At 45.7% G+C, this 27,157-nt stretch overlaps 1 protein-coding gene across 2 annotated transcripts in view; it reads left to right on the forward strand.

Annotated features, from left to right (window-relative positions):
- The window catches only part of DOCK1 (dedicator of cytokinesis 1), a 364,042-nt gene that overhangs the window by 321,492 nt on the left and 15,393 nt on the right, over nt 1–27,157 (forward strand). For both annotated transcript variants that reach the window (XM_066601145.1, XM_066601146.1), the window contains exons 42-47: nt 2,058–2,139; nt 16,573–16,657; nt 18,585–18,671; nt 18,831–19,007; nt 21,550–21,633; nt 26,488–26,625. In XM_066601145.1, the coding sequence (XP_066457242.1) occupies nt 2,058–2,139; nt 16,573–16,657; nt 18,585–18,671; nt 18,831–19,007; nt 21,550–21,633; nt 26,488–26,625 (653 nt within the window). The remainder of the gene's footprint in view (nt 1–2,057; nt 2,140–16,572; nt 16,658–18,584; nt 18,672–18,830; nt 19,008–21,549; nt 21,634–26,487; nt 26,626–27,157) is intronic.

Below are 27,157 nucleotides of genomic sequence, written 5' to 3' on the forward strand. Positions count from 1 at the left end.
GAGGACCATGCTGCATTCTTCACAGAATAGAGCAAACCAGGGTGCTTTCCTTGTAATGATCATGAGGACATGAACGACGAAACTGGACTGCTGTAGAGTGGAACCGGGTTGTCTTCAATGAGGAATCCCGGTTTAGTTTGGGCACTGACGATGGACATGTTCGTGTCTTGAGACCTAGGGTTGAGCGTCTCAATCCTGCCTTTGCTGTGGAGCGTCACACTGCCCCCTGCTGGTGTGATGGTCTGTGAGTCATCACATACAATAGTCGGTCACCCCTAGTAGTAGTACCAGGGACAATGATAGCTCAGTGATATGTTCAGGACATCCTGCAGCCACATGTGTTCCTCTCATGGCAGCTTCCAGCAGAATAATGCTCGGCCACACACACAAGGGGGTCACAGGAGCCCCCACAACATTGACACACTTTCGTGGCCTGTCGGGTCGCCAGATTTATAACCAATAGAACAAGTATGGGACCATCTGGGACACCAACTTCAACAGCCTATGAGATAGCTCAATCTAGAGAATCAGGAGTGATATGCCTCAGGATACCATATGGAACCCATATACCTTCATGACTGCCCATATCACATCTTGTACCCAAGCTAGATGCTGTACAACAGGATACTAGAGCCTCTGTGCCTGCCTGTATCACATCTCGTATCCGAGCTAGAGGCAGTACAACAGGGTACTGGAGCCTTCATACCCGCCTGTATCACATCTTATATCCAAGCTAGAGGTGATACAACAGGGTGCTAGAACCTCTATGCCCTCCTGTATCACATCTTGTATCCAAGCTAGAGGCGGTACAACAGGGTACTAGAGCCTCCATGGCCACCCGCATCGCATCTCGTATTCAAGCTAGAGGTGGTACAACAGGGTACTAGAGCCTCCATGCCCACCTGTATCACATCTTGTATCCAAGCTAGAGGCGGTACAACAGGGTACTTGAGCCTCCATGCCTGCCTATATCACATCTCGTACCCAAGCTAGAGACAGTACAACAGGGTCCTAGTACCTCTAACGTAGGGACCTTCTGTTATCGGGACGTTTTGTGGTTTTGGCGGTCGGGCCCCCGCCAATAATAAAGTTATCCCTTATCTACAGGATAGGGGATAACGTTATAACTTTGTACATCGCCTTTTAGATACATCCCAGCTCCTCCTCCTTTCTTTTGCACCTATTTTATCTCATGTTATAATTAAAACTGAAATTTATATAAGGAAAATTTCTGTCTCTCCTGACATCAGCCATGTCAAACCTGCTCTCCATCACTGACCTGTCTGGATGTAAGACAACTGGCTGCAGCAGGAGCCTCTCCCTCTGCAGTGAGATTAAGCCCTGCCCCCTTGATCAAGCCCCACCCTCTCTGCTGTTTCCCAGCTGAAACTGTAACCAATCCGCAGGAGATTAACCCACGTTCTTTACAAGCCTTTTTGTTTTAGGAACGTATAGAAAATCCTGCAGACTGGCAAACAATGAGGACAAGATTATCTTCCGTTTACTTCTATCCTACATTTTTGGTTTAGTGCTCCTTTAATAACAGCAGATAATCACCCCTTCTCCTTCATAGAAGAACAAGATAGAATGTAATAATAATCCTACAAATATGGCAACATTTCAGTAACGATTTGTAGTAAGAGATATGAAGTCCGGGTCATCCCGCGGGATCACGGAGTAACGAGGAATCGGTGCCAAGAACTTTTAGCCATATAAATACTTCAACAAGCCTTTTTATTGCAATGAGTTTTTGGTTTCAGCACATCCGACCTGCTCTCTGCCGACTCACTATGGCATTTGTCATGTGGAAGAAAGAAATAAGGCCGTGTGTTTCCTGGTGCCCCGCGGCACCGCTCACACCCCAGGCTGTAGAGGGGAATACAGAAGAAGCGCCGTATTTCATGCCTCATGCAGAATGGTGAAGTCATGAGCAGTTCTGTCCCCGGTGTGAAGTGTCGGATTCTATAAAAATTACGGTTTAATGAGAGATTTATTTAGTCTTTCTTAGAATATTGAATTAAATACAGCAGTTTTATCTCCTTAATTTTTGCAATCAGTTATTCAGTGTTTCACAGTCAAACCATTGCTTGAGCTGCCACCAAAGTTTAAGAATAAGCCGGTCTCGGAGCAGATTTTAAGGTATGTACAGGCTGCTAGTAATGTTTAAAGGGGGTTATCCGGGATTAGAAAAACATGCCTGCTTTTTTTTTTCCAAAAACAGTGCCACTCCTGTCCACAGGTTGTGTGTGGTATTGCAGCCCAGCACTGTTTACTTTAATACCAGGAACAACCCATGGACGAATGTGGTGCTGTTTTTAAGTTAGCAGCTGTGTTTTTTTTTTTTTCAATCCCGGAAAACCCCTTAAAAGTGACCCTACAATTTGGGGACAGAATTCTTTACCGGGCCAATAGGAGGAGGATGTAGATCACATGCAGTTGTTGTTTTTTGCTACCCCTCCAGTCTTCCCAGTTCAGAGTCCCGTTCTCGGCTGTTGATGTTGGCCGTAGCAATTATCTGTCTACCTAATGCACGCTGTGTATTGCTTTCTGATTGGTCAGTGCTGGTCATGTGAGCAGTTCTGGTCAGTCAGAGAGCAGGTATAGTCCATTGGTAGTCTAAGACCATGGGGATTAGGTAGTTTGAAGATTGTGAAATGGACAAAAATGGAACCTGGAACCAGTGGATTGAAGGGATGGCAGAAAAGAACTGCAGGCAGTATATCCTCTATGCCCCCTCCAGTCCCGGGACAGAATTTTGTCCTGAAACTATAGGGTCACTTTAAAGAGGTTTCTCGAATTTAAGTCCATTGATGTATGATCTCTGCGTGGCCACGTCGCAGAACTCCCACTGTTGAGCCGAATGAATGAAGGCACCATGGTGCTCACTGGTGGCTCACCGCCCCGCTTATTTCTCCAGGCATGGCTATTACATGGCTGTGCTTTGGTACTCCTCCACCCCATTGTTTAAATGGACAGAGCTGCAGTACCAGCGAGCGCTGCAGCTCTTTCTGTTGATCTTCCGAGCTGGATAATAGAAAATCCTGGGGAAAAAACTCTTTAAAGAGATGTTCTCCTAAAAATGAAATAAAAAAGTTTGTGCTGACCTCTTCTATTCAGCTGTTTCTTAATTATCTTGGGCATATTGGATTTCTTAACGTATCGCCTGCTAATGCAGCTATTACAGTACTTAGAGGGGTTGTCAAGGAGCTTTCCACGGATAATGAATGCCATATAAACCTGCAATGTTATAAAATGTAACTCGGTGTAGTAATGGGGATTTTTCAAGATCTATACAAATTCTGGAAATGACCACTATGGGGACTATATTAGCTGCCATTGGTGGTTCATTGGTCTATTGAGAAACCAGTTGTCTTGCCAACCCCTGGACCACACTTGCATGGACTTTGTATGTTCTATAGTGTTTTCTCTTTTTTTAGTTGTTTTTTTCCCCTATTTCAAAAACCTACTGATGGATCTGCGGACTTACTGAGAAAATAGAATAAATACTCAGTATGAATACCAATATCTAAGATTTTTTCCCAAGATGCACTAGTTCTCTGTAATGCTCAACCCCAGATTATCAGGCTAATCACCAACATCCACAACTATAAGCGAGCCCTAGAAACACATCTCTTTAGTCAGGCCTATCACATCCCTTATTTAACTATTATACATTAACCCCTCTACTCCATTCTTCCATGGAACCGGACCCCCTTCGTCTTACAGTATTCCATACACCCCAATGCATTTTATATCCGTACATACAAAGATATAAGCTAGGGTTACCATCTTTGTTACTAAAAAAAATACTGTCCAAGGTGAAGGGGGTTGTCTTATCACAACATATGGTTTCACCTTTATTATTCCAGTGGCTGCAAAAAAAATAGTGGCCCCAATAGTAATAGCGCTCCTCTCAGTAACCACAATAATAATAATGCCTTTTAGTGGTTTCCAATAGTAGTAGTGCTCTCTTCAGTGGCCCCAGTAATGATAACATGCCTTTATGTGGCCCCCAGTATTAATAATGAAGCCCTTTTTTTAGTGACCCTCAGTATTAATAGTGACTCCAAGTATAGTGTACTCTTTAGTGGCCCCAGTAATAATAGTGGCTCCCAGTATAATGCCCTCTTTAGTGGCCCCAGTAATAATAGTGGCTCCCAGAATAGTGCCCTCTTATGTGGCCCCAGTAATAATAGTGGCTCCCAGTATAGTGCCCTATTTAGTGTCCCCAGTAATAATAGTGGCTCCCAGTATAGTGCCCTCTTTAGTGGCCCCAGTAATAATAGTGGCTCCCAGTATAGTGCCCCATTTAGTGGCCCCAGTAATAATAGTCGCTCCCGGTATAGTGCCCCATTTAGTGGCCCCAGTAATAATAGTGGCTCCTAGTATAGTGCCCTCTTTAGTGGCCCCAGTAATAATAGTGGCTCTCAGTATATTGCCCTCTTTAGTGGCCCCAGTAAAAATAGTGGCTCCCAGTATAGTGTCCTCTTTAGTGGCCCCAGTAATAATAGTGGCTCCCAGTATAGTGCCCTATTTAGTGGCCCCAGTAATAATAGTGGCTCCCAGTATAGTGCCCTATTTAGTGGCCCCAGTAATAATAGTGTCTCCCAGTATAATGCCCCATTTAGTGGTGCAGTAATAATAGTGGCTCCCAGTATAGTGCCCTCTTTAGTGGCCCCAGTAATAATAGTGTCTCCCAGTATAGTGCCCTCTTTAGTGGCCCCAATAATAATAGTGGCTCCCAATATAGTGCCCTATTTAGTGGCCCCAGTAATAATAGTGGCTCCCAGTATAGTGCCCTATTTAGTGGCCCCAGTAATAATATTGGCTCCCAGTATAGTGCCCTATTTAGTGGCCCCAGTAATAATAGTGGCTCCCAGTATAGTGCCCTTTTTAGTGGCCCCAGTAATAATAGTGGCTCCCAGTATAGTGCCCCATTTAGTGTCCCCAGTAATAATAGTAGCTCCTAGTATAGTGCCCCATTTAGTGGCCCCAGTAATAATAGTGGCTCCCAGTATAGTGCCCTCTTTAGTGGCCCCAGTAATAATAGTGGCTCCTAGTATAGTGCTCTCTTTAGTGGCCCCAGTAATAATAGTGTCTCTCAGTATATTGCCCTCTTTAGTGGCCCCAGTAATAATAGTGGCTCCCAGTATAGTGCCCTCTTTGGTGACCCCAGTAATAATAGTGGCTCCCAGTATAGTGCCCTATTTAGTGGCCCCAGTAATAATAGTGGCTCCCAGTATAGTGCCCCATTTAGTGGCCCCAGTAATAATAGTGGCTCCTAGTATAGTGCCCTCTTTAGTGGTCCCAGTAATAATAGTGGCTCCCAGTATAGTGCCCCATTTAGTGGCCCCAGTAATAATAGTAGCTCCCAGTATAGTGCCCCATTTAGTGGCCCCAGTAATAATAGTAGCTCCTAGTATAGTGCCCCATTTAGTGGCCCCAGTAATAATAGTGGCTCCCAGTATAGTGCCCTCTTTAGTGGCCCCAGTAATAATAGTGGCTCCTAGTATAGTGCCCTCTTTAGTGGCCCCAGTAATAATAGTGTCTCTCAGTATATTGCCCTCTTTAGTGGCCCCAGTAATAATAGTGGCTCCCAGTATAGTGCCCTCTTTGGTGACCCCAGTAATAATAGTGGCTCCCAGTATAGTGCCCTATTTAGTGGCCCCAGTAATAATAGTGGCTCCTAGTATAGTGCCCTCTTTAGTGGCCCCAGTAATAATAGTGGCTCCCAGTATAGTGCCCTATTTAGTGGCCCCAGTAATAATAGTGGCTCCCAGTATAATGCCCCATTTAGTGGTGCAGTAATAATAGTGGCTCCTAGTATAGTGCCCTCTTTAGTGGCCCCAGTAATAGTCTCTCCCAGTATAGTGCCCTCTTTAGTGGCCCCAGTAATAGTGGCTCCCAGTATAGTGCCCTCTTTAGTGGCCCCAGTAATAATAGTGGCTCCTAGTATAGTGCCCTCTTTAGTGGCCCCAGTAATAATAGTGGCTCTCAGTATATTGCCCTCTTTAGTGGCCCCAGTAATAATAGTGGCTCCCAGTATAGTGCCCTCTTTAGTGGCCCCAGTAATAATAGTGGCTCCTAGTATAGTGCCCTCTTTAGTGGCCCCAGTAATAATAGTGTCTCCCAGTATAGTGCCCTCTTTAGTGGCCCCAGTAATAATAGTGGCTCCAAGTATAGTGCCCTCTTTAGTGGCCCCAGTAATAATAGTGGCTCCCAGTAATAATACTGGCTCTCAGTATAGTGCCTGCTAAAGTGGCTCTCAGTAATAATAGTGGTTCCCAGTATAATGCCCTCTTTAGTGGCCCCAGTAATAATAGTGGCTCCTAGTATAGTGCCCTATTTAGTGGCCCCAGTAATAATAGTGGCTCTCAGTATATTGCCCTCTTTAGTGGCCCCAGTAATAATAGTGGCTCCCAGTATAGTGCCCTCTTTAGTGGCCCCAGTAATAATAGTGGCTCCTAGTATAGTGCCCTCTTTAGTGGCCCCAGTAATAATAGTGTCTCCCAGTATAGTGCCCTCTTTAGTGGCCCCAGTAATAATAGTGGCTCCCAGTATAGTGCCCCATTTAGTGGCCCCAGTAATAATAGTGGCTCTAAGTATAGTGTCTGCTTAAGTGGCTCTCAGTATTAATAGAGACACCCAGTATAGTGCCTGCTCTAGTGGCCCTAGTACTAATAGCACCACCTCCTGGTGCTCTTCCCACTCTGAACCTCCACCTGAACAGCAACTTTGTCACCATCAAGCACTTTACCTCATTGTGAAGCTCCGGTCAGAACAGAGCTCCACTGCGCTTGATGATAAGTCTACTATGCAGCCAGAGGCGCTCACACCGGGTCATTATTTTTCACTACCCATTAATTGGAGCAGTAAAAAATGGATACCAGCACTGGAGTAAATTACTGCCCAGGTCTATGGTTTACTGGCCAGTTGGCAACCCCAATGCAAGCTGGTGACCGGCTCATACAGCTTTATGTATACAACCTATTTGTATAAAAGATGGCTGGACCAATGTATAAAAAAGGCACTGCTACCTCTTGACAATCAGATACAGAAATTTGATATCAATTTAAAGAAACTCAAAAAAGTCTAATTTAGCAAAACGGTCTAGCAGTAAGGCCGTCCTTGTTACTCAGAACAACCAATCACAGCGCAGCTTACATTTCTCAAGCTGCCAAGGTAAAATGAAAGCTGTGCTGTGATTGGTTGCTTTGGGCTACAAGAACCGTCTTACCGGTAGACCAATTTCCTAAATGAGGTTCAAAAAGTATTGTTCTGCCGTAGTCGTTGCTAGGGGGTTATTAGTGTGCAACGTCCTGTCCAAAACAGTCTGATGACGTTTCCCCTAGCGGGTGCACAATTCGTGAGAGGCACTCCAGTTTAAAGGAGAAAGGCTGCATCTGTAATCGACAATCATCCAGCCGTCCATCAGTAAGCGTGGAGCGCGTGCGTGCAAGTTTCACACAAAGTTCTCAGAAATCTGCCGAGAATTGGACGTCCCGCAGCCGACAGTGTGGGAGATTCCGTGCAAACATTTGTGACGTTATCCCTACCGATTTGTAATTACCGGTCCTGAAACCGGATAACAAAGCGCGGCGACGTTCCTTCTGCGAGAGTATAGGAACTGTAATGGAAAGCGATGGTTTCATCAAGTCTCTGGTGTGTAGTGATGAAGCCACCTTCCACCTTTCGGTCAAAGTTACCAAATGTAATGTCAGAATCTGGGGGGGGGGGGGTCACCCCTCCCGTCTACGTGGAGCGTATGTGCGACTCCCCCAAGGTGAATGTGCTGTGCGCTATAACCTGCAGAAAAGTGTACGACGCTTCTTCTTTCATAAGGAAACAATCCCGGGGATTTCGTACTCGGACGCAACAGATATGGCATTTGCCGCAGCCGTAACACGAAATCCCAGGTTCCGTCTTCCAACAGAACGGGGCAAGTTAGAGGCCAGCTGAATAGGCGACTACCAAACAGACAGATTGTCCAGGCAGATGGTGAAGATAGTGAACTTCTTTCTTGGCCTCCACTTACCCAGACCTTACACTTTGGGATCTCTGTCTCTTGGGGGGAGGGCGTTAGATTCTACATACTTAGCACCCACCATGTATGATCTGCAAAGGGGCATCCCAGAAGCCATTGCATCAGTCAATCATGATCAACTACAAAGTGTAGTGACAAAGGGGGTCACACCAATCACCTCTGGGGAAAACTTTTTTGATGTTGTGCAACCAAATTTTTTGTGTTGGTTTCCATTGATCCCAAATGTATTTATCGAGTCTTGTGTGTCTCACATTGGAAAGATGATTTGTAATAACCCTGTATGTGTGTGAGATATATATATATATATATATATATATATATATATATAATATAAAATGTGTGTGTATTCTCTATTCTGCGCTACACTTTTGCTTTGTGGACTGTGTGTGTGTATAGGTAGATATTATGTATTACATATATATATATATATATATATATATATATATATATATATATATATATATATATATACATACTGTAGAATAAAATCTGCAGTAATTTCTGTAAAATGACGATGCAGAAACACTCATCCTGCGTTCAATGAGACGTCTCTCTGGGTTAAGCTTGTGTTTTTTGCTCATCTAGTAAGCTCAAATTACTCGTTTTTGTGATCATACAGTAATCCCCAATAGGGTTTGAAATAGTGGAGCAGATGCAGAAGTATTACGTAAGTGTGCCGCGGCCCTGGCTCCCCGTGCTGCCCTGTATGCCACGCTCACGCACACATGGAGGAGGATGAAATCTCTGCCTGCTCAGTAACCCTGCAGGCCAGAGCACGGCTCTCCCATCACATACTCTTCCCACTCCTCTCCGGGAAGCAAAGTGTTAACGGAGGGCCTGAAATCCACATCCTATAAGCAGGAGAGGGGTGTTATGTGATGCCGTATTAAAGGGATCGTTTTAGTGTACCCATTTACATATATACATCTCTGAGGTTTGTTTTTTAGAACTCCCTTTATATTCCTTTCATAAAATAGAAGCATCATTTTATTATTCCTCCTGGCTTATATCCAGACGGAGCTGTACTTTATCCCGGAGACAGAGGAAGCCGTACAATGCAGATGCAAGAAGAAAAAAAGTGTAGTGAGGGGGTGGAGCATGACAGTCACTGAACGCTAAAGCTCCGCCCCTTTTAGGCCATGCACTTATAACTCAGTGCATTAGTTATTCCCTGGTGTGTTTCTTTAAACACTATGTACACCTTTTGCACTTTTTTTCCTTTTAATCATAGTTTTTTGCAGATGAAGACTTTTTGTAATTGGTTTTCATTATCAATTTCTGATGGCCTGATTTCTATTGTAATATTCTCCAAGGCACTACAGACCAGAGGACGGAAATTATAGCAAATTCTGTCAGTCAGAGTAAATGTGACAGCTCCTCCCCTAGCCTGCACCCTTGCTATGAACATGCATTTACTGCCTTTCCAACGATCTATTACAGAGGGCTGTATGACAGTGCTGGGGATGGTGGTAGAAATCAGGAGGATAGAGAGCAGAGAAAGCTACTATTACAGAGGGCTGTATAACAGTGTTGGTGGATGGTGCTGGAGATCAGGAGGACAGAGAAGAGGAAGCTACTACTACAGAGGGCTGTATATCTGGGTAAATTTTTCTGTTCTTTGCATGCGTTGAGAGTAAAAGGACCAGCAGCTGCTCAGAGAGAGACCTGTGTAGTATTGAATGGGCCTGGTTATACTACACAGCCTAGGGGAGGGGAGGGGGAGCTGAGCTTGTGCAAATCCATGAGAGAGGCCACCTAATCAGTGCTGGGGAACACCCCTGAGCCAGAAAATTGAATGTAGGAGAGTATGCAAACCGAGTATGAGGCTTTCTAAATGCATGAGAAGAAAAACTCATTGCAGAACTGGAAAAGTACATCATTTTTTTTGCAGCAACTTAGTAAGATTTGTGTATATTGATTTTTTTTCCATGCACAAAGGTTTCCATAGTTTTTAAAGGGCTATTCCCATCTTAAAGTGACCCTCCGTCCTGGGACAAAATTTGTCCAATGACCAGAGGGAAGGAGTTACTAACTAGTATCCTCCTTTCTCCTCTTTCTACAGCTGGATCCACTTGTTCCTGTGGCCCTTTCGTCTTTAGCTTCTCCTCCCCTTCTCTTTCAGAGACTATGCAATTGCACCCACTTAATACTACACCGCTCTCTCTTCATCCTCTGAGTAGCTGCTGGTCCTTTTACGCTCACTGCTGATAAGAACAGACAATTCACCCAGAGTGAAGTACAGCCCTCTATGTGCTGCTTTCAGATTGGCCAGTGCTGCTCACACGAGGAGAAATGGCCAATCAGAATAGGATATAATGTCTTAAAGGGGTTGTCCCGCGGAAGCAAGCGGTGTTAAGCACTTCTGTATGGCCATATTAATGCACTTTGTAATATACATTGTGCATTAAATATTGGCCATACAGAAGTTATACACTTACCCCCTCCGGTGTTGGCGTCCCCGTCTCCATGGCGCCGACCGAAGCCGCCTTCTCCCTCGATTAGACGCGCTTGCGCAGTCTTCTCTTCTGTTCTGTTGAATGGGGCCGCTCCGGCGTGCTCGCGCCGCACAGGTCTTCTGTGCATTAATATGGCCATACAGAAGTGCTTAACACCGCTTGCTTCCGCGGGACAACCCCTTTAAGTTACTGATGTACCACCAAAGACTTGGTGTGCATTGGGTAGTCTAAGAAACTGAGTGGCCATCTTAAAAGAATGAAGAGGGGCCCTAAGAACAAGCAGGTAAGCTGCAGAACGGAGAGGACAGAAAGAGCACCAAGTAAGAAAAACTCCATTACTCCAGTCCCTGGACAAATGTTAGGAAGGTAATCTCACCACAGACACGAGTTCTGGGGTCACACATGGGGGTCCCTATTACTAAGTGGGAGCACACAAGGGGTCCCTATTACTAGGTGAGGACCACAGCAGGGTCGCTATTACTAAGTGAGGCCACACGGGGGGTTATCTGTTACTAAGTGTGGCCACACGGGGGGTCTCTTACTAAGTGTGGCCACACGGGGGTGTCTATTACTAAGTGAGGCCACACAATGGTGTCTATTACTAAGTGTGGCCACACGGGGGGGTCTCTATTACTAAGTGTGGCCACACGGGGGGGTCTCTATTACTAAGTGTGGCCACACGGAGGGGTCTCTATTACTAAGTGTGGCCACACGGGGAGGGTCTCAATTACTAAGTGTGGCCACAAGGGGAGGGTCTCTATTACTAAGTGTGGCCACACGGGGAGGGTCTCTATTACTAAGTGTGGCCACACGGGGTCTCTATTACTAAGTGTGGCCACACGGCGGGGGTCTCTATTACTAGGTGTAGCCACATGGGGGGGTCTCTATTACTAAGTATGGTCTCACGGGGGGTCTCTATTACTAAGTGTGGCCACATGGGGGGGGGTCTCTATTACTAAGTGTGGCCACATGGGGGGGGGTCTCTATTACTAAGTGTGGCCACATGGGGGGGTCTCTATTACTAAGTGTGGCCACATGGGGGGGTCTCTATTACTAAGTGTGGCCACACGGGGGGTCTCTATTACTAAGTGTGGCCACACGGGGGGTCTCTATTACTATGTGTGGTCACACGGGGGGTCTCTATTACTAAGTGTGGTCACACGGGGGGTCTCTATTACTAAGTGTGGTCACACGGGGGGTCTCTATTACTAAGTGTGGTCACACGGGGGGTCTCTATTACTAAGTGTGGTCACACGGGGGGTCTCTATTACTAAGTGTGGCCACACGGGGGGGGTCTCTATTACTAAGTGTGGCCACACGGGGGGGGTCTCTATTACTAAGTGTGGCCACACGGGGGGGGGTCTCTATTACTAAGTGTGGCCACACGGGGGGGGGGGTCTCTATTACTAAGTGTGGCCACGGGGGGGGGGGGTCTCTATTACTAAGTGTGGCCACACGGGGGGGGTCTCTATTACTAAGTGTGGCCACACGGGGGGGGTCTCTATTACTAAGTGTGGCCACACGGGGGGGGGGTCTCTATTACTAAGTGTGGCCACACGGGGGGGGGGTCTCTATTACTAAGTGTGGCCACACGGGGGGGTCTCTATTACTAAGTGTGGCCACACGGGGGGGTCTCTATTACTAAGTGTGGCCACACGGGGTCTCTATTACTAAGTGTGGCCACACGGCGGGGGTCTCTATTACTAGGTGTAGCCACATGGGGGGGTCTCTATTACTAAGTGTGGCCACATGGGGGGGGTCTCTATTACTAAGTGTGGCCACACGGGGGGTCTCTATTACTAAGTGTGGCCACACGGGGGGTCTCTATTACTAAGTGTGGCCACACGGGGGGTCTCTATTACTAAGTGTGGCCACACGGGGGGTCTCTATTACTAAGTGTGGTCACACGGGGGGTCTCTATTACTAAGTGTGGTCACACGGGGGGTCTCTATTACTAAGTGTGGTCACACGGGGGGTCTCTATTACTAAGTGTGGCCACACGGGGGGGGGGGGGTCTCTATTACTAAGTGTGGCCACACGGGGGGGGTCTCTATTACGAAGTGTGGCCACACGGGGGGGGGGGGTCTCTATTACTAAGTGTGGCCACGGGGGGGGGTCTCTATTACTAAGTGTGGCCACACGGGGGGGGGTCTCTATTACTAAGTGTGGCCACACGGGGGGGGGTCTCTATTACTAAGTGTGGCCACACGGGGGGGGGGTCTCTATTACTAAGTGTGGCCACACGGGGGGGGGTCTCTATTACTAAGTGTGGCCACACGGGGGGGGGTCTCTATTACTAAGTGTGGCCACACGGGGGGGTCTCTATTACTAAGTGTGGCCACACGGGGGGGTCTCTATTACTAAGTCTGGCCACACGGGGTCTCTATTACTAAGTGTGGCCACACGGCGGGGGTCTCTATTACTAGGTGTAGCCACATGGGGGGGTCTCTATTACTAAGTGTGGCCACATGGGGGGGGTCTCTATTACTAAGTGTGGCCACATGGGGGGGGTCTCTATTACTAAGTGTGGCCACACGGGGGGTCTCTATTACTAAGTGTGGCCACACGGGGGGTCTCTATTACTAAGTGTGGCCACACGGGGGGTCTCTATTACTAAGTGTGGCCACACGGGGGGTCTCTATTACTAAGTGTGGCCACACGGGGGGTCTCTATTACTAAGTGTGGCCACACGGGGGGTCTCTATTACTAAGTGTGGCCACACGGGGGGTCTCTATTACTAAGTGTGGTCACACGGGGGGTCTCTATTACTAAGTGTGGTCACACGGGGGGTCTCTATTACTAAGTGTGGTCACACGGGGGGTCTCTATTACTAAGTGTGGCCACACGGGGGGGGGGGGGTCTCTATTACTAAGTGTGGCCACACGGGGGGGGTCTCTATTACTAAGTGTGGCCACACGGGGGGGGTCTCTATTACTAAGTGTGGCCACACGGGGGGGGGGTCTCTATTACTAAGTGTGGCCACACGGGGGGGGGGGGTCTCTATTACTAAGTGTGGCCACACGGGGGGGGGGTCTCTATTACTAAGTGTGGCCACACGGGGGGGGTCTCTATTACTAAGTGTGGCCACACGGGGGGGGTCTCTATTACTAAGTGTGGCCACTGCTCGAATCACTAAGCAGTTACTCGAAGAGTGATGCTCGATCGAGTAACTGCCTTACCGAGTAGGCTCGCTCATCTTTAGTCCTCTCCTGTTTGTTGTGTTTGTGGCCCATGCTATAACGCAAATCTCTGCAGTAGAGGCAAGGTAGCTGCCTTTCGCTCCATAGTCATGTACACTTCTAAACTTCTATGGGCCCACGGTGGTCTAAAGAGTCAGATTTTAGGACCATGCATGGACAGTGTAGGAATGGATAAGCATACACATTACATATTCACCCCCACCCACCCACACGCACACACACACTCCTCATCGGCTCTCCAAACTTAGTTATGGTGCTGTTCGGAGGTGACAGGTTCCCTCTAAGTTAGGAAAACCCCTTTAACTATTCAGTTTCTACACATGGCCAGAACTGTAGGAGAGTCCTCACCGAGGGGATTGGTGATAAATGAGTAATACAGATGTAACAGAGCGGGTTTAGCCATTTAAAAGGCATCTTATATTAAAGCATCGTTCTTGTTCACACTATTCTAGAAGGATACCTGTCACATTAGTTGCCGCACCTCATGAGACGACTCCCCTTCATGCAGGATGCTCTTAAAGGGGTATTTCCACCCATGTGGTTATTGGTAAAGACATTGACAAAGCCATGAATGCTTCACGCTTAAAAGTTGGATCAATCAGTGTTGCTTACTGAAATCGCTGGGGAACCCCACAGGAGACCTGCGCTCCGCATTCTTCCGGTAGTGCGCAGAGATTAGGGAGTTGGTGAATTCTCTAAAGATCAGGGAGGGTTCGGCAGCAGCCTCACGATACACATGGCTGCCCGAGGCGAAGGAATAGCCTGAGATCGTCCCTTAGATGTGCCTCCGCTGGGAATCCGCACAAACCTTGTTTTCTTCACCAGTCATTAGAAAGTGCCAAGCTCAGAGGCAGAATTAAAAGTCTACTAAACGACTTTTTGCACATCATCTACGCTCAGCCGTGTTCGCGGAGGTACAGTCTGCTGTGACACGCTTCAATTTGTCAAGTTCATGAAAGCAAGGAATTTCAATGTCCTAATGCATGATAGAAGAATGGCGATATAATTACTGATAAGTGCTCCTACACGCTTGCTACATCTGGGTTAATGAGAGGGAGAGATTGTACAGTTAGGCGGAGTGTATGCTGAATGGCATTCTTTTTATCCAGCATCTGATGAATATATATATAATGTCGAACGTCTGATCTCAATACTGTGTCCCATGTTGAAATAACGTGTCCGTGAATAGGAAGGCATAGATGCTCTACACGATGGTATGGCGCACCGGCCCCCTGGGGGCATCGGAACAGTGATTTCAATTTTGTGTTGTGGCTCCTGTAAGAGATGGAGAGTAAAACCCAATTGCAAAGTTGAAGAGCAGCATGTGAGAAGCAGAAATCCCCTTTCTTTGCTTCTCTAAGTCCCGTGGGACCGCTACTATGTTTGAAGTAAGGGCAGCTTGCTCAAAGTGTCCTCCTACTACTACGATTGGGCAATGCATCCAGGAAGTCATCCACCATCGTCTGCAGGAGATTCAGGTACCGATCTTGCATTGAGAGTCTCTTGAATGAACAAAGGTCCAACAATTGCGCCAAATTGCAACCCACCTGTTCGCGCTGAAATTTGCATTGTCTTCTGATTGGGTTGTGCTCTTACTAGATATTTGCTCGGCATTGGTACTGAATTGGCAATTCGACGTTCCCTTACGCGGTCCCACAATAATAGCATCAGCCCTGGACTGCACTGTTGAACGGCTCTATGTATGTATTATGGCAAAAGGAGGCCACTTCCAGAACGCATTTCCTCCATCATAGCAGTAGTCTCACGGGACTTAGAGAGACCCGAAAAGTGGATTTCTGCTTCTCACATGCTACCGGTCAACTTTGCAGTGAGGTTTTATTCTCCATCTCCTACGGTGGCCACAGCACCAAAGGGAAATCCCCGTTCTGGGGCCTGTGTGCCAAACAATCATGTAGCGCATCCTTGCTTTCCTATTCAAGTACTCTACTGTTATTTCAATATAGGACCCCGGTGCTGAGATATAGCGCTGGATCGGACTTTTTGACTGCACCCTATATATACAGCACTGGATTCGAGCACAGGTCTGCAATATAGTGTGTAAATTGAGAAAACCAGCCAGGCTCTGTTCACACCAGCATTATATCTATAAGGCTATAAAGCCACTACTGCAGTTCCAGATGGGTCCCTCAAACAAATACCAGTGATCCCAGATGGGTCCCTCAAACAAATACCAGTGATCCCAGATGGGTCCCTCAAACAAATACCAGTGATCCCAGATGGGTCCCTCAAACAAATACCAGTGATCCCAGATGGGTCCCTCAAACAAATACCAGTGATCCCAGATGGGTCCCTCAAACAAATACCAGTGATCCCAGATGGGTCCCTCAAACAAATACCAGTGATCCCAGATGGGTCCCTCAAACAAATACCAGTGATCCCAGATGGGTCCCTCAAACAAATACCAGTGATCCCAGATGGGTCCCTCAAACAAATACCAGTGATCCCAGATGGGTCCCTCAAACAAATACCAGTGATCCCAGATGGGTCCCTCAAACAAATACCAGTGATCCCAGATGGGTCCCTCAAACAAATACCAGTGATCCCAGATGGGTCCCTCAAACAAATACCAGTGATCCCAGATGGGTCCCATGGGCTTTAAAGAGTACCTGTACTTTTTAAAAACTTTTGACATCTCAGAGCGACATGTCAAAAGTTTTGATAAGTGGGAGACCCTTACTCATCACTTAAATGAAGGGGTTACCGCGCTCACTTAAGCAGCGGGCCATTCAGATGTCTTCATTGCAACTGATGTTGGGCGCATAGATGTTTATAGACTTGCTAAGCCTTGTACTGTATTGTTTCGTGTTCTCTCGGATGGACTAATGCAGTACGCTCTAACAATTTCCTGCAGCTTCTACCGAGTAAATGAAGTCGTTCGGTTCCAGTATTCTCGGCCAATCAGAAAAGGAGAAAAAGACCCTGACAATGAATTTGCTGTAAGTACATGAAGATTTCTTTCTGCTACAGAATCCCGAAAGGCATTTTATGATGAAGAAATGTAATTATTATATACACCGCCGGTGTGAAAAGAAGACAGTTCAGCGGCCAATTGCAGGAGATCAATAGATCATAATCGAAGTGAGAACCGCGTGTGTGCTATAAATACCGGCGTTTCCAGTTTTCAGATAGGGAGCTGCTTATTTCGAGGCCGTTGGATCTGCAGGCGGGTGTAATCACTTCTGGGAGTTTCGCTTCCTTTCTGGAAAAAGAAAGATATCATCATCACACTATATAAACAACTGCTTATGGCCGCCTGAGGGGCCTCGTGTGGAGCAGTGTGTTAAGTCCTAAGCTCTCCCTCATGACCTGAAGGTTGTGGGTTCAATGCCCACGTGGTTCAGGTAGCCGGCTCAAGGTTGACTCAGCCTTCTATCCTTCCGAGGTCGGTAAAATGAGTACCCAGCTTGCTGGGGGGTAAAAGATGACTGGGGAAGGCAATGGCAAAACAGTCTGCCAAGAAAACGTTACCATAGGAGTCAGTCATGACTCGGTCCTTGCACCAGGGGACGTGGCAGTGTGGAGTTTTGAACAATTCTTATCGTCTTTTGTAAAAGTGCGTTAAGTTACATGGCAGACACGGAGGTCTTTGTTGGGCTTCTGCCTGCCCATTGGAAACCCATTGGTACCTTGCGATCGCATTGTGGGGTGCCAATGGGTGACAGGAGGAGATTTAGGCATGTAAGGGGTGGAACTGCCAGGATCTGAGGTTTCTCCATTCCTGGCAGTTACAGCAGGAGCCTGGCTGTCAGTAGTCAGCTAAGCCACTGCCTTAAAAAATGTATCTGCAGGTTTAAAGCCCATACGTGACCGCAATAAAAAGACATACAGTGGTCTCTAGGAGGCTATACGCTTCTTATATAATGCATACATATTCCTCAGCACAATACACCAATCGTCATCACTTACATTGGGCCTCACAATCTAAATTCACCAATTAATATGTTTTTGCAGTGTGAGAGGAAACCCACACAACCATACAAACTCCAGTTGCCCTTGGTCGGATTTGAACCCAGTACCCCAGTACTGTAAAGCAGCAGTGCTCACCGCTTAGCCACCATGCTGATCACATCAGCTTTCAGAGCATTCTTACTCTTTAAAAGGGTTTTGTAGCACTAAACTATCGATAACCTATCCTATGGATAGGCTGTCAATATTTGATCAACAGGGGTCTAGCCCTCAGGATCCCCACCAATTAGCTGATTGAAGTGACAGTGGTACATGGAGAAACATAGCTGCCACTTCAGTCCATACCAGGCACAGCACTGTACATTGTATAGTGGCTGTGCCTGGTATTGCAGCTCAATCCCAATCACTTGATTAGGACCGGGATGCTCTTAGGTTTGATTGATGAATGTGACATCAAGTGGCCTGAGAAGAGGCCTCAGCACTTACACAAATACCTTGGTTTTTTCACTCAGCCGATCGGCAGTAATCCTGAGTGGCCGACCCCCATCAACCAACTATTGGTGACCTGTCCTGAGTATAGGTAATCAGTAGTTTACAATCCACTTTAGATTATTAATTTAATCTGCTGTTTTATTAGCTTTATCCTCTTGCAGGCTTCAAACTCCATTCATACCAAACGTAGCAGAGTAGATTTGAATTACTGCAGCCCTTTACTTTCTCCCTGCTGGTGTCCGCTGCAGGAAGGTGAGAGATAAGTATGATTTTAGGTAACAAGCTTGTAGAGACCATGACTGAGCTAAAGCTCCATTCTATCTACAAAAAGTCAATAATAAGCTTTTCAAATTCTACCAGGACTTTGTATAGAATTTCTGTGACTCCTGCTCTTCATCCACAAAATAACGACTCCACCATATTGTGCGCACTGATCTATTTTCTGTATTTTTACTCTTGCTTTAGAACATGTGGATTGAGAGAACAACCTTTTCAATAGCCTACAAGCTTCCTGGAATACTGAGATGGTTTGAAGTGAAGTCTGTGAATACGGTAAGATATTGCCACGAATTACACATTCAGCTCTGCTACATCTGTACTCGCCAAAAGACCGTTTTTAGGTTTTTAGTTGTGTGTTTGTGTTATATATTACATTTTAGATTTTTTTCTGATATCCTGTAATTGTCTCGTATTGCTTTCTTCTGTACACAGGTGGAAATAAGCCCCTTGGAAAATGCCATTGAGACAATGCAGCTAACCAATGAAAAAATTAATAACATGGTGCAGCAGCACATGAACGATCCCAATATGCCCATAAATCCTCTGTCTTTACTACTGAACGGTATTGTGGATCCTGCAGTAATGGGAGGATTTGCAAATTACGAAAAGGTAAGATGACAGTGATGCGTCGTACAAAGATGAAAGCCTCCGCTGGGAGGCGCTGACACATTTTTTCAGGCATTGGGCCTCATTTATCAAGACCGTCTAAGAGTAAAGGTCCTTTTAGATGAACCGATTATCGTTGGAACTGGTGGTGTCATCGCCAGCTGTGTTTAGACAGGCCGATACATCATTGGCTCGGTCAACGAGAATCGTTTAATCTTTCACATTCGCTGTATAAGTGGCTGAGGACGACTGAACGAGCGCCGCTTAAATGAACGATAAGTGAAGGAGTCAACGATGGTTTTTTTATCTCTGTATAGAACGAACGGCGAACGAAAAGTGAACGATAATCGTTGGATTGTCAGCCCGCGTTTAACCTGACGGATTACCGTTCACTTCCGCCCGTTTTTTTTAAACGATAATCGTCCAGTAAAATTACATCTGCACTGTGATTGGCTGCTGGTGATTTTTTGGTTTTCCAACTATGTGTGTTTATTTACTGCGGCCACGTTTATGGCATCTTACGGACTCTGGGTATGTTTACGTGGCAGATGGCGCTATGGAATTCTCTGTAAAATCTCTTCAGAAATCCCTACCTAGTCTCACAGATCCATCATCAGATTTAGCCCTGTCAATAGGCAAAATCCATGTGCAGAATTTCTGATGCCTTTTATTTTTTTTAAGGAGGCTTTATTAGATACTGTGATAACGTAAAGCTAGCGGCTACATAAGCCTTCGCGTTGCTTACCCACAACCCTCTGCCTAAAGGCACCATAAGGAGACCTATTCTATGTAGTAGCGGTGCTCCTCCCTCCGCAGTCGGTCAAGAAAGGACTTTTGACGAATTTTTCAGCTTTGTGTATCTACAGCTGCTATGTAGACCTATGTGTTTCTATGGCAACAGACAAAAACAAGCCCTGTATAGTCTAATCCTGTCCTCCTACTTTCTTCCATCAGTCTCCTACTTAGTGGTAACTTGCTGAATGTATGTTAGCATAAAGTTGGGAAGAGATGTGCAGTATCCTGGATTAGGTACACTACAGCACTTATGTGGTCACTTCTGATTTGCACATGGTTTTACATGTTAACCCTTTGCAATCCAATGTTGGATTCAGGGTTTCCTAGGAGGCTTTCTCTTTCTGCCATTTTACAATGGCGCCATCTGCTGGCTAGAGCCAGTACTGCGGTATGGGACATGCTGGAGAGGCCCCCCGACAACAGAGTGGCCAGTAATATACAGTAAGAATACCCTGCCGGACGTCCTCCGACATTGGAGCTGTACAGCCTTCAATCAGAATGTCTTCAGACATCAGACAGTGGATTGGAAAGGGTTAAAAGTTATGTTTTACACATGTTTTGCTTTACAGTTCAACTCTGTTTATGTGCCCTGTTTATGGTCAGGTCCCCCATTTCCATGGGATTTTTCTATCACCTAACAGCCTAGAGGGAAGAGGTTACTTAGGTAACAGAGAGCGAGCCTGGGGTTGGGGGTTAAACCCTGCTCACAGGTTGGAGGAGAGTGGGCAGTTAAATAGGTAGAGGGGTGTGGCTAAGGCAGTCCTGGTTAAAGTCAGTCGGAGTGGAGAGTCTGAAGTAAAGAGGTTAAGGGAGAACATGCAGTGCTGTGGGAAGGAGGAAAGTGTGAGTACCACAAGAAGCCTTGTATTAAGGAAAAAACAGTTTATGTAGAAGTGGGAGAAGATCAAGCAAAGGAACGGTAACTAAAGAAAAGAGAAACTTCATGTGTAAGGAAATAAAACAGAAACAGAAGGGCAAAGCAGAGCGGACTGCACAGAATTCCCAGCTTATGTCAGTACTAGAGGGCCCTAAACTGATTTGAAGTGCTGATTGTAATTGATGTTTGCAAGTCAGTCGATGTGTGTAACATGTATATTTACCTCAAGTACCAAAGTAATAAGACCTGCATGATACGTACTGAAAACTTTCTCAACCAGAAATAAACTGGCCTGTATGCTTTAAGGTTAACCTCCTGTCTCCTCCCTGAGTCCCTTCTCACCAGTGTCAACATCTGCACTGAGGTACCACACTACTCTCCAGGGAAGAGGGGCAGTTTTTCTTTTATTTTTCCCATTTTGATTATTATTTTGTCCGGCATGAGTTTCGGCCTGTGTATGGACTGGCATCACAAACTCGACAAATGCCACCTTACCCCGCGGGTAGCCTGGGGAAAAAGAAACACGAAGCCAGGAAACCATTCACACTGCAGCGTTTTTCCCAGCAGGCAGCCACCGCCCCTTGTTGTCTCCCAAACCCCTTCCGCGGCCCGTCGGGCGCTACAGATGGAAGGACGTATGACAGCATGATCCGATTATACAGGATTTGTCTGTTACCATGGAGACATATAGGTCTGCAAAGAGCTGTAGACACAAAAGAATAGGGCATTGTTGAAGAAGACGTATTACAAAGTGACTTCATTTTTTCATTTTAGATGCTTTGGGCCAATAAAGAGAAAATAGTTGGGCATAGCCTTTATGTGAGCCGCATTACTCAGTGCAGCTGTTTAATCGATCTGGTTTATCTCCACTAGGCATTCTTTACTGAGAAATACATGCAAGAGCACCCCGAGGACCTGGAGAAGATTGAAAAACTCAAGGACCTGATTGCGTGGCAGGTAAAAACTATGTGTAATTACCGGGTGCAGGGGGGGCATCCGGGAGACGGCTCGCCCTCCAGACTGACAGCCGGCGTGCAGCTGCATCATCAGCGTGGCATCTACCCTTCTGTGGCATTTATCAGCTCCACTGTAGCAAATGTGACATTGTCATCTGATAATTTCATCGGCGCTGTGAGTCATTAACCCTTAATCCGCAAGTCACTGAAGGCTATCCGAGTCATATTGTCTATCTTGGCTGTCATTTGAATAGAACCTGTTCATTATGGTGAATGAGATGGAAGATTCTGCAGTCCTTCGTATTAAAGGGAACCTGCCATCATAGTGTCACGTAGCATGGCACGAGCAGACCGCACATGGTTGTACCCAAAAGGAGCCTTTTAGCTTCACTAGAAATTCTTACTTTCAAGATGGTGCTCCCAGTATGCAAATGCACCATCTTGAACCAAAAAGGCGAGTCAGTGCGTAACAGCAGAAGTCCAACTTCTCCTCCCGCTCACCACCTCCCCATGTGTATTGGCAGCAGAACTAGTAGCACTGAAATCTCACGAATGTGCCATGCACCCCTCTGGCTGCACCCTTCAGTGTATATATAACGCACCTCAAAGTCAAAGTGTACACCTCGCTCCACTGCACGTATACGGGGAAGATGAAGGGGCGCACGGTGCGTTCGTGAGGTTTAAGTGCTACCAGCATTGACATTGATACACAGGGGGAGCCATGGAGTGGTAGGAGAGGCCAGGCTTCCATTGGGACACACTGACTTGGAGGGATGATGGCTCCACCTCTCTGACTCAAGGCAGCATATTTGCATACTGGGCATACAACCTTTAAAGTAAGAGTTTCTGGTGAAGCTAAAAGTTTGCTTTTGTGTAGAACTGAACCATGCGGGCCCTGCTGGAGTCATGCTGCATAACACTATGGCAACAGATATAGGCCTGCTGCACACGAACGGGTCGGATTCCTCAGGAGCCTGCCAGCATCCGTGCATACCTGTAAAAATCAGGAATCCGTGCACACAGCATACTGAGAAGAGTCGTGTGCACGGGAAAAAACCCTCATACTGTGTGCTAAAGATAGAAAGGGTTAATCCACATTCAGTCAATAAGGGGCGCTGTAAGAATTAATTTAAAAGTTATTTTGGACAACTTTCTAACCCTCTGATCTTTACACCAGTTACTAGCTACTGATGGCTCACCCTCAGGATAGACCATCGAACATAGATCTACCGATCAGCTGTTTCCTGGCAGGAAGCAGACAGCTCTGTGCTCAATTCAGTGGCCCAGTTAGGTACTGCAGGTCAAGTTACCATTGAGATAATACCAAGCTGGGTCACCACAGTAGCAATGGAACTGTCTGCATCCTGCAAAAATCCCTGCACCCTGGGCAACAGCTGAGTGTCAGGGCTCCTGAGCAGCAGATACTTGCGGATCTGATATTGACGGACTATGCAGAGGATAGGCTATCAATAGGCAGTAGCTGGAAAACCCCTTTAAAGCGACAATCCAGTGTCAGGACAAAATTCTGTTCTGGGGAAAGTGGAGTATACTACCTGCAGTTGTTTTTTTCTGCTGTCCCTCCGATCTGACGGTTGCGGGTCTTGTTTTTGCCATCCAAGATGGCTGACACAATCTTCAGACTACTTTAATCCCTACAGTATATCGATATGATTAGACTTCTAATGCACTATACCTGCTCTCTGATTGGCTACAGAAAGTTGCTGTAGCCATCTTGGACAGCCCGAAACTAGCAGATCACCCTACTCCGGTCCCAGGACAAAATAGTGCCCCTAACCCGGAGGTGTTGGCAAGCACAAACTACAATGAAGTGTAGCAGTAAGCGAAGACCGAGAGAGAGAGCGCACATTTATCATCTGCCTGTCTGATCTCTATATGCTCCGTCAGTTGAAGTGGCACAATGCATTCTGCAGAGCCGTAACGAGGGAGTAACCAATCAGGACTGTAATTATGTGATATGGAATTAATGTATAATTTTCGGATTTTTACTGTTGTGTCGCTAAAAGCTTTGTAATTCTTTTGAAATGTGTTCCTAAGATGTTAGCAGTTCTTCCCATGGAATCGGTAAATAATACGTATCCATGGAGACTGGAACGATGAGGTTTAGTCGTTAGTGATTCTCGCACTTTGCTGGTCAGTATCCCTGTTACCTTTTCAAACTTTCAGAAAGGAAATAGTCGTTTTCACAGATAAATTATTACTTAACCCCTTAATAGAGATGCCAATCTGGAAGAGCCCTTCCCAGGCTGATACTTGCAGAGCGAGTCACGGCAAAAAGGAGCGTGGCTTTTCAAGCCTATGGCAGGAGTAGTGTGTCAGACAGTGAATTTAATGTATATACCTCCTACACCCTACTAGTGATCTACACCTCCCCCGATTATATACATCAGTAACAGCAGATACAGTGGCTCAGCTCTAGAAAACCTCTATATAATGCAGTCAGTATATAATGGCTAGATGCCAGCTCCACACAGTTATTACAGTGCAGTGATCGCCGATGACGTCTTCTCTGATTGGAGTCATATACTTTCATTTTTCTGCTCTTTGGGCCCAGACCACCATGTAGATTTCTTCCAACCACAACGTGTCCCTGCATTTACACTTCCTATGCCTCTCTCAGTACCCCCTACACAGTAAAGGGGCCTCCTTTCGTGCCCCAAGTAGTAATAAAGCCCTCACATAGTAGTAGTAATTCCAATTCGCCCACCACAAAATTATAATGCTAATTCCCCCCAGCTATGATCACCTTATTTTTACCCCCTATAGTTATCATCCCCTATTGTGCCCACCACATAGTGATACCTTCCTAGTGCCGCATAGTAGTAATGCCACCCCCTATATGCCTCCACAAAGTAGTAGTGTCTGTTTTGTTCCCCTCTAAGCTAATAGTGCCCAAGTAACCTTGTTGTCTCCTCCCAAAATAATAGTGCACCTGTGAGTTAATACCCCGTTTCCCTGAAAATAAGACATAGCATGATTTTTAAGAATTTTTGAGGATGCAAAATGATTTTTCAGGCTTTTTGAGGATGCTTGAAATATAAGCCCTACTCCAAAATTAAGCCCTGCTAACAGTTAATTAAAAAAGTCAATTTAAATAGTGTCCAGGCAGCTATACATGTAAAAAAGTTAAACCTTTTTGAACAAAAATTAATATAAGACACTGTCTTATTTTAGGGGAACCGCGGTAGTATCCCCTTAGTGCTCCCCACAAATAATAGTGCCCCCTTTGATGTCCCTTTGCATTTTTCTGGCTGCACTTTTAATTTTTAAATAATCAATTAGTTCCCTGCTTCCACTGCTGTGCGATATCTTCAATGGTTATCTTCAGTCTGGGCTCCTCTCACACAGTGAGGAGTGCGGACAGAAGAAGACCATTGAAGATATCGCACAGCAGTGGAAGTAGGGAGTTAATTGATTACCTAGGTGAATGTAAGGAGTCACTGGGTGACCCGGCGAGGGAGTACAAAATCCGGGTGACTCTCATGGTACACTTGAGACTCAATATGCTTGTCTTCATGCAGCCCGACAATAATGTCATATGTGCACAGGTTAATATATAGTGGACTGAGGAGCCTGCTTCATACGCAGTGGGTGCCGGCTATAAAGTACAGATGAAACCTGGTCATTAAGACTTTAGAAGTCGCAATCCATGGCATTTAATTGGCCTGACAGAGGAGGAAGCTTCCAAAGGGCCCCTCTGCAATGAGATTGTGGGGTGCTGTTTGGTTGGCATGGCAGCCTGGGGGTTTATGACAACTACCCGTCCTTTTATGGATCTCAGCCTCTTGCTCTGCTTGTGACAGAGCTTAATAGAATGCTGGCAAATGTCCAAGAACTGCAATACAAGAGCTCTGCAGTACATTGTGCAAGCAATTAAACTATCGCAGGTTCAAGTCCCATCATGGGATGAAACAAAAGTAAACATAAGTTTGTAGTAATATATTTTAATTACGTAAAAGGAAATGAATGGTCCAAAAACAGTATATGCATGAAAAAATAAACACAATGAAAGAATTAACATAATTGGTATCACTGCAGCTGTAAAAGTCCGATGTATTAAAATGTCGCATTATGTATCCCACTCAGTGAACACAATGCCAGAACGGAGCTTCTATTGGTCACCCTGTCTCTCAAAAAAAGATTGAATAAAAGCTAATCAACACATTGTATACAAACTACCACTCGTCCTGCAACAAAAAAGCCCTCACAGTGTCCCATCGATGGAAAAATAAAGTTATGGGAGTCGAAAACTATTTTTTTTAACAAACTATATATATATGTGTGTGTGTGTGTGTGTGTGTGTGTGTTTTTTAATTCATAATATGAAAAAATGATATAATTTTGGTATTGTGGTAATGGTATCGAGCCACAGGGTAAAGTTAAAATGTCATGTTTACGCTACTATGGAGGACATAAAAAAAAACTCCTGGTGCAGTTGTAGGTTTTTTTTGGGGGGTTGCACTCCCCTTAAAAAAATCTTTAAGTTTTTTTTCAATACGATACACTGAAATGGTAAAATACATCTTATCTGGCGATTAGGAAGCCCTCTGTGAATAGAAAAATAGAACAAATGTATGGCTCTTGGAAGGCAAGGATGAAAAGTTGTAAATGAAAAACCCAAAAATCCTGTGGTCTTGAAGGGGTTAATTATCAAAATAATTTGTCCAAAAAACCCCATTAGAGGGTAATTTCCTCCAATGGTAGCCCAGCTCCTGACCGTGTGCCGGGATCAATAGACCTAATATATCTATGTCTATTTATACCATCTGAGGAGCTTCACATGTGGCCGTCTGTGTCCTGATTCCGGTTTCATATATATGTTTTGTCATCCGCTTAGGTTCCGTTTTTAGCTGAGGGAATACGTATCCATGGAGAAAAAGTCACTGAAGCATTGAGGCCTTTCCACGAGAGAATGGAAGCTTGTTTTAAGCAATTGAAAGAGAAAGTTGAGAAGCAATATGGCGTTAGGACTCTGGTGGGTATAATTGTATGCGATATTAGGGCGTTTCTCATTTATGTATCATTATGCCACTACACACCTAAGAGATGTTTTCTACCTTAAACAGGTTGTCCCACTTCTGAACGTTTTGCTGCAGGAAGCAGACAGCTCCATACATTGTACAGTGGCCTGAGTTGGTAATGCAGGCTGAGTTCAATAGGACTGCTGTCCTGCATCAAAACAGGTAGAAACAGGAGAACCAAACTCTTGCAACAAGCTAAAAAGTTATGCACAGGACAAGGGATAACTTTCTAAACGGTGGAAGCCGTAGATCTCACACTTTTATCTTGTAGAGGGTAAAAACTGCAGTGTAAATTGACGCGCTGTGGATTTAAAGCACTCGCTACGTGTTAATTTCCTTGCAGGTTTTTTTCCCGCAGTGCATGCGGACCCACGTAGTATGGCCATACCTTGGGATTATATACACACGGGAGGAATGTATTTAACTTATAAGGCCCCCCCGCAGAATTTCTGCCTGTGGAAGCTGCCGTAGGATTGCGTTAGAAAA

Source organism: Eleutherodactylus coqui, chromosome 4, assembly GCF_035609145.1.
Source record: "Eleutherodactylus coqui strain aEleCoq1 chromosome 4, aEleCoq1.hap1, whole genome shotgun sequence".
NCBI classification, from domain to species: domain Eukaryota; kingdom Metazoa; phylum Chordata; class Amphibia; order Anura; family Eleutherodactylidae; genus Eleutherodactylus; species Eleutherodactylus coqui.